We start from the raw sequence: 7,360 nt of genomic DNA on the forward strand, positions 1-7,360 counted from the left end.
TAGGTAGGTAGGTAGGTAGGTAGGTAGGTAGGTAGGTAGGTAGGTAGGTAGGTAGGTAGGTAGGTAGGTAGGTAGGTAGGTAGGTAGGTTGATTGATTGATTGATTGATTGATTGATTGATTGATTGATTGATTGATTGATTGATTGATTGATTGATTGATTGATTGATTGATTGATTGATAGATTGATTGATGAGTCCAAAGAATCGAGTCTCCAAAAATATAAACCCCATTTTTCAGCCATTGTCCAGAATATTGGTGTTGAAATGGGTGAAAATCCCAGTAGATCAGCAGTTTCTGAAATACTCAGACCAGCCCGTCTGGCACCAACAACCATGCCAYGTTCAAAGGCACTCAAATCACCTTTCTTCCTCTGATGCTGGTTTGAACTGCAGCAGATCGTCTTGGTCATGTCTACATGCCTAAATGCATTGAGTTGCTGCCATATGATTGGCTGATTCAACACCTGCAAAAATAAGTAGTTGGACAGGTGGAACTAATAAAGTGGTTGGTGAGTGTAGGTTCAGTCCATTTACCATTCATACAGCTGATCTTCAGTCCCCATTTGGAACAAGTTGAAGGTGAGCTGCTGTGATTCAGGGAATAAGGTTAGTGGAATAATCTAAACACTAACAAAAAACTTTTGTTTAAAATATCATTAAATCACATTTATTGAGAAAGTATGATGCTATGTGGTGTTTACTGAAGTTGTCATATGATTCCATGTGTGTTTTCTTCTTGTTTTTATTATGACCCCACACGCAAAGCGTAAGCGGGAGTGATATTGTTTTTGTGCTGTTTTTTTTCCTCCCAAGATTTTTGGTCAACCGTAGCACAAAAACAGCTGCACCAATCAACATGAAATGTGTCAGGACTGTAGATGAGTCTGACCTACACTGCCAACGGTTTTATGATAGACCCCATATTCGAGGAGGGGGCTCCATTCAAAGAGGGGGTGTTAGGACATGCAAAAATGCTTATAACTCAGAAACTGTTCAACATAGAAGCTTCAGATTTCTTTTGTTGTTTAGCTCTGATGAAGCTCTATCCATCAGGCCCCCCAATCAGTGCCCCCCCCACCCCACACATACACATCCCAAAAAAGACCCCCACCCAAACCACTACAATTTTGGGATGCATGACATTTATTAGGAATAAAGATTCTGAGTTCTGGTGCATTTGTGCGTGCGGGGGTCATTATGTTACTGCTATGAGTTGTCTAGTTTTGTTCTATTCTTTTGTTATTTCCTCAAATTTAGAGATTGTTCAAGTTTAACTTGTTTGTTTAAAGCTTATTTTTAATAACGGGGCAGATTCTTTCTTCTTTCTGCACCTTTTCATTCAGTATTTGATTTATTTTGTTTTTAATGGATATTTGTAGTTTAAAAGAAAAGAAATAATACATCTGATCAGACTGATGATAATGATGATGATGATCTGCAGCTCCTGGATCAAACTGAACCTCTTACATCCTGTGGAAACAACAAAAGACACTTTGGATTCCAAACACAGCTTAGTTTTTTGTTTTTGTCCTAAATAATGAAGTGGAATCTGTTGTGTGTTTTCTACACTCAAGGTTAGATTGGAATGATTTTAGAACTTTGTAAAGACCATATCATTTTCATTGTGTCCTGATGTATAAAACCCTAGAAATGAGAAGAGGCGGAGTTTTTCTCTCCATTCCACAAAAGGTTTAATCAGAAGAGACKATCTCATGTTCTGTAAACAGTTTCAGTTTCTCAGATTAGATGAAGTTTATAAGATGTTAAACGTGCCGTTGCTCTTTGTCAGATCACGGGGCAGGAGGAAGTTTTGTACCAGGCAAAAGTGATCGTAGCAACAAAGGGACGTAAGCACAACCTGCCCTGCAAGAGTGGAGACATCGTGAACATCATCCGAACAGATTTCTGCCCCAAAGGGAAGTGGCTGGCCCGGGACAGCAGCAACAACTGTGAGTTTGATACAGAGTTCCTCATCAGCAGCGTGTTTGTGTCATGACAAGACTCAGCTGGTTCTGAACCTGCCTCTCCAGATGGGTACATAGATGTGCAACATGTGGAACTGGACATCAAGGAGATGTTGGAGCTGGGGAAGAAAACTGCTCGCAACACTGCTGTCATAGATCTGAAGGAAGTCAACGCAGGCAGCAGGTGATCAAACACTACAGGACACAGAAAAACAGACGCAGCTTCTCAGTCTTTAATCTGACTTCTGTCTGTTTCTCAGGGCTTCCAACATCTTCCAGACTGAAACCTGTAAGTCTATCCAGTCAGTGTTAGTGATTGTTTTTCTGCTGCAGCAGCTGAAGCTTCATGATGCCTCTGATGGTTGCAGACACAGATGACAGTGAGGAGTGGACCTGTGATGAAGATGAAACCCACTCACCCGCTCCTGATCCTGCAGAGCCGCTGATTTCAGGGTAACTGTCAGACTGATGTTTTTTAAACTCATCAATTAGCCCTCAAGGACTCCACAAAGTCTTGTTTTATTATGTTTGAGCTGGTGTCACTGCCTCACCCAGAAATCTACRAACTGTGCAGTGAACATCATCCCCACTGCGATATTCAAACAGTCTTTCGATGATGCTATTGGACCTTGTCTTTTGACTTTTATTAACAGCTGTCTAAGTTCAGGTTCTGTTCCATCTGTTTTTAAGCACGCTGTGGTCAGGCCTCTTCTTAAAAAACAGATCGAGACCCTGCAGTTTTTTCTAATTTCAGCCCAATTTCCCATCTGTCACTTTTATCCAAAGTTCTGGAAAGGATTGTTTTTATTCAGTTACAATCTTTCTTAGATAATAATGACTTGTTTGAAAAATTTCAGTCTGGTTTCAGACCCCGTCATAGCCCTGAATCTGCACTGCTTGAAGTCCAGAATGATATTCTTTTTTCTCTTGATGCCAAAAAACCTGTTGGTGATGCTGGACCTTTCAGCAGCCTTTGACACTGTGGACCATCTGGTCCTCATCACTCGTCTGGCTCAGCAGGTTGGCCTTCAGGGAGTTGTGCATGATTGGTTTAAGTCTTATTTAACAGGCAGATCTTTTTCCATCATGATAGGTGATCTGTCCTCTTCTTCAAGCCCTCTGACATCTGGCGTACCACAGGGATCTATTCTGGGCCCAGTTCTCTTCTCACTTTACTTATTGCCATTAGGACCTATTATCACACGGTCTAACTTGTCTTATCTATATGCAGATGATTTGTAAATCTATCTGCCAGTCACTCCAAATTCCTCTCTTAGCCTAAATTTCACTGTCAGCTGTTTAACTGATATCAAACACTGGCTATCTCAAAATTTTCTCTACTTAAATAATGATAAAACTGAATGGATTCTGTTTGATGTGTCCAGTAACACCTCTCACATCTCTTAAAGTCTAGGTCTTCCACTCTGTCACTTCAACCAGGTGGTAAAAATCTAGGTGTGAAACTGGACTGCAACTTTAAGCTTGATAAACAGATTGATTCTGTGGTGAAAATAAGCTTCTTTCAGCTCCGTCTGCTTTCTAAGTTGAAGACACTGCTCAGCCGTAGTGATCTGGAGAAGGCCATCCATGCCTTTGTGAGCTCTAGGCTCGATTATTGCAACACCTTATATGTCAGAATTAATCAGTCTTCCATCTCTTGCTTACAGCTTGTTCAAAACTCTGCCTCTCGCTTCTTAACACACGTAAATATGAACCCATCACTCCTGTCCTTTCTTCTTTGCACTGGCTCCCGGTTCAGTTTAGAATACAATTCAAGCTGTTGTTATTTGTTTTTAAAGCCTTAAATGGCTTTGCAGCACCTTACRTCTCTGATCTCTTGAAAATCCACCAGCCCAGCAGAGCTTAGTGGTCTGCCAGTCAACATCTGCTTGAGGTGCCTCGCTCTAAGAGCAAGAAATGGGACCAGTCCTTCTCTGTTGCTGGCCCAATAGTGTGGAATAGTCTTACACATGAGTTGTGTGCCCTCTCTGACCTGGTCCTGTTCAAAGCCCAACTTAAGACCTACTTTTTCAAAAGGGCACCTGATGTTTAATTTTTATCATCTTATGCATCTTTTTTTACTTTCTTTTATTGTAATTTGTGTTTTTAACTTGTACTGATTTATTATGACTTCATTGTATTTGTTTTACCTTGTGAAGCACTTTGGTCGATGCAAGGCATTGTTGGAAGGTGCTATATAAATAAAGTTTATTAATATTATTATATTATTAATATTTTGTATGTCTGCAGGGCTCACAGCAAGACTCTGTCCATGCCAGATATGGGTAAGACATTCCAACATACGTCACATTCATGTCACGTGTCCTGCTAAGGTTTTACTTGTCAAATGTTGCTGTTGAGCAAGTTTTCAGTAAAATTCAATTGTTTTTGTAAAATTCCATTTCCTGAAACTCAGTTATCATTCTTACAATATTTTTGCATCAGGGCTGTCTGACAGTAAATCCCACAGAGCAGTGACACATTGCTTTGTTATGATTATGATATATTTATGATGTGCACATTTAAATAACAAGGTCACTGATTCATTCAGGAAAAATGTGGTGGTGTCCAGATGGGCTGTAGATCTTCACATGCAGACATTAATGGAAAGGTTAGCTGTTTTAGATGTGCTGTGAATGAAAAGTCAGGAATTTTGAACTTACTGTATGTAAAGTTATGGTTTTATTCAAAAGCTGAAAAAGAAAATCTAAACTGTTTTACACAGTTTGTGCTACCAGCAGGCAAAAGTATGAGGATTTATGAAATCAGCAGAATTTGATGAGACACCTGGATGATACTGTCAGAGGACAGCTGACTGATCTGATGGGCTCTTTATGGATATTTAAGGTCATACAGGAAAAGCTTTTTGACAGTTTCTTTACAAGTTTTGGCTTTTTTTAGGTGCTTGAGATAAGAACATGTTCACAACCATGAGACTATTAGAGTTCCTGTGTTAACAGGATCTTATGTGTTTTGGCAAAAGGATTCAAATTCATTTTGTATTTTTGCTGTGTATTTAATTTGTGTATGAGATTTTGATTGGTGTGTGCAGAATGGGCAAAACATTCAAATCTAATTGAGGATAAATTAATGAAAAGAACACTTAAACTTACTGAGCTCCTAAAGGGACATGGGATGAAAATTTAAAAAACTATCTCATGTGCACCAGTTAGTAAGTCATATCCACCAATTAGTAAGTTGTTCCTACCAGTTAGTAAGTCGTATCCACCAATTAGTAAGTTGTTCCTACCAGTTAGTAAGTCATTCCCACCAGTTAGTAAATCTTTCTCACCAGTTAGTAAGTCGCTCCCACCAGTTACTGAGTCACTCCCACCAGTTACTGAGTCTCTCCCACCAGTTACTAAGTCTCTCCCACCAGTTACTAAGTCTCTCCCACCAGTTACTAAGTCGCTCCCACCAGTTAGTGTCGCTCCCACCGGTTAGTAAATCGTTCTCACCAGTTACTGAGTCGCTCCCACCAGTTAGTGAGTCGCTCCCACCAGTGAGTGAGTCACTCCCACCAGTTAGTGAGTCGCTCCCACCAGTTAATAAGTCGCTCCCACCAGTTACTAAGTCGCACCCACCAGTTAGTAAGTCGCTCCCACAAGTTACTAAGTCGCTCCCACCAGTTAGTAAGTCACTCCCACCGGTTAGTAAGTCGCTCCCACCAGTTAGTAAGTCACTTCCACCAGTTAGTGAGTCGCTCCCACCAGTTAGTAAGTCGCTCCCACCAGTTACTGTCGTTCCCACCAGTTAGTGAGTCGCTCCCACCAGTTAGTGAGTCGCTCCCACCAGTTAGTAAGTCGCAACCACCAGTTGCTAAGTCGCACCCACCAGTTAGTAAGTCGCTCCCACAAGTTAGTAAGTCGCTCCCACCNAACAATTCATTATAATGAGAACAAAATGTTGACTCTGTAAAAGAAATGAACTGGATTCTTGTGAAAAATACTGAAAAAGCACAAATGCATTACAAGTACTGACTATATACTTAAATTATATAYGTGTAACAATTCCAAAGGAAAAAGTAGTTGTGTCATAAATAAACTGAGTTTTCTGAATAAACAGTTGGGGTAATTTTTAAACAGTGATAGTAATAACAGTAGTAATGTTGCAGCATCAGCAAGCTTTGGAGCATCAGGAACAAGCTATAGAATAAGAACTTGAATTGGAAGTTTTAAGAATATTTCTTTTTCTATGAGAAGAAAAAAATATTKCATTCTTTGAGAATGTGTTTGCCGCATCGGCCATGTGTCCAAAAAGGGACTGGATAAGTGCTTAGATTATTCCCTTTAGAGTAGAAAGCTAGAACAGTTCAGGTCCATGTGTAGTTCCAGTCAATAATCCAAGCTGACAGAAGTTTATTCATTGGTTTGACAACCTACCATCAGCAGCAATGATGAAACTGGTGTTATCATAAAGATCCGCCATTTCCTCCTCTGTCCAACTAAACTCCACATCAGCATCTAAAAAAAAAGACAAATGGATAGGGATTTTGATGATTGGAAGGTAGTTGTTTGTAAGTTTTTGTGTGGAAAAGGACAGAATGAATAGCATTCTGTTTTAACTAGCTGCACTGCTGTCACTCCATTCTCCACTGGCTTTACAGCTTGTGTAAAAGCACACATTGTCACAGGATCAAGGCCTTTAAACACACAGGAACCGAGTGCACGTCTCTGCCAAGACCCTAACAGTGTTTCYGMTAACATCATCCAAGATGGGCACMCTGCCCTGTCAACAGAACCAAGCGCCCTGCCTACAGAAATTACATTTTCCTAAAATGTTCTGTAACATACTTAAGAAAAGGCAACATAGCAACCTTACTTACCATGTGAATGTTTTGAACTGATTATCTTCTATCTTTTAMGTTCTAAGTAAGACGATGATGCCGGACATTCTTCAGGATTTTCTGGTAGGCAGCAGAATTCATGGTTCCATTCACCAAAGCCCCAGATGATCACACCACCACCATATTTTACTGATCAGGCCTGGGTGTGGCTAGGGAAATTAAACTCYGCTTTCCAAAGATGTGATTAAACCACAGGGGGGCMTTTATGTTTTCACACAGGGCCCAGTATGTATATTTCTTTCCCCCTTAGTAATACAATTCTTCATTTTTTAATTGCATTTTGTGTTTACCTGTGCTACCTTTTTTTCTTATATTTAAATTTGTTTGGTGAACAACACTGCCATAGAGATCATCTCGCACATCAAGTTCTTGGGGGTCTACGTTGCCAATACTCTCAGCTGGTCACTGCACACAGACTACATTGTGAAAAAGGCCCGCCARTGACTTCACTTCCTGCGCAGGCTCAAGAGAGCACACCTAAACACATCAATCCTCACAACCTTATGAGGCACCATTGAAAGCGTGATCACCAGCTGCATCTCTCTGTGG

At 40.4% G+C, this 7,360-nt stretch overlaps 2 protein-coding genes across 2 annotated transcripts in view; one reads left to right on the forward strand and one right to left on the reverse strand.

Annotated features, from left to right (window-relative positions):
* The window catches only part of LOC106532357 (nascent polypeptide-associated complex subunit alpha, muscle-specific form), a gene marked incomplete at its 3' end in the record, with an annotated part of 46,915 nt that extends 42,665 nt beyond the window's left edge, over window positions 1-4,250 (forward strand). The window contains 5 exon segments of the mRNA XM_014028392.1: window positions 1,791-1,950; window positions 2,032-2,149; window positions 2,226-2,254; window positions 2,334-2,418; window positions 4,216-4,250. Of these exon segments, the coding sequence (XP_013883846.1) occupies window positions 1,791-1,950; window positions 2,032-2,149; window positions 2,226-2,254; window positions 2,334-2,418; window positions 4,216-4,250 (427 nt within the window).
* A 2,002-nt stretch (window positions 4,251-6,252) lies between these two features.
* LOC106532358 (methyltransferase-like protein 22) overlaps window positions 6,253-7,360 on the reverse strand; it is a 14,360-nt gene continuing 13,252 nt past the window's right edge. The window contains exon 9 of the mRNA XM_014028395.1: window positions 6,253-6,428. Within this exon, the coding sequence (XP_013883849.1) occupies window positions 6,328-6,428 (101 nt within the window). The 3' untranslated portion in view covers window positions 6,253-6,327. The remainder of the gene's footprint in view (window positions 6,429-7,360) is intronic.

The sequence above is a fragment of the Austrofundulus limnaeus genome, unplaced genomic scaffold, assembly GCF_001266775.1.
Source record: "Austrofundulus limnaeus strain Quisiro unplaced genomic scaffold, Austrofundulus_limnaeus-1.0 Scaffold757, whole genome shotgun sequence".
NCBI lineage: Eukaryota > Metazoa > Chordata > Actinopteri > Cyprinodontiformes > Rivulidae > Austrofundulus > Austrofundulus limnaeus.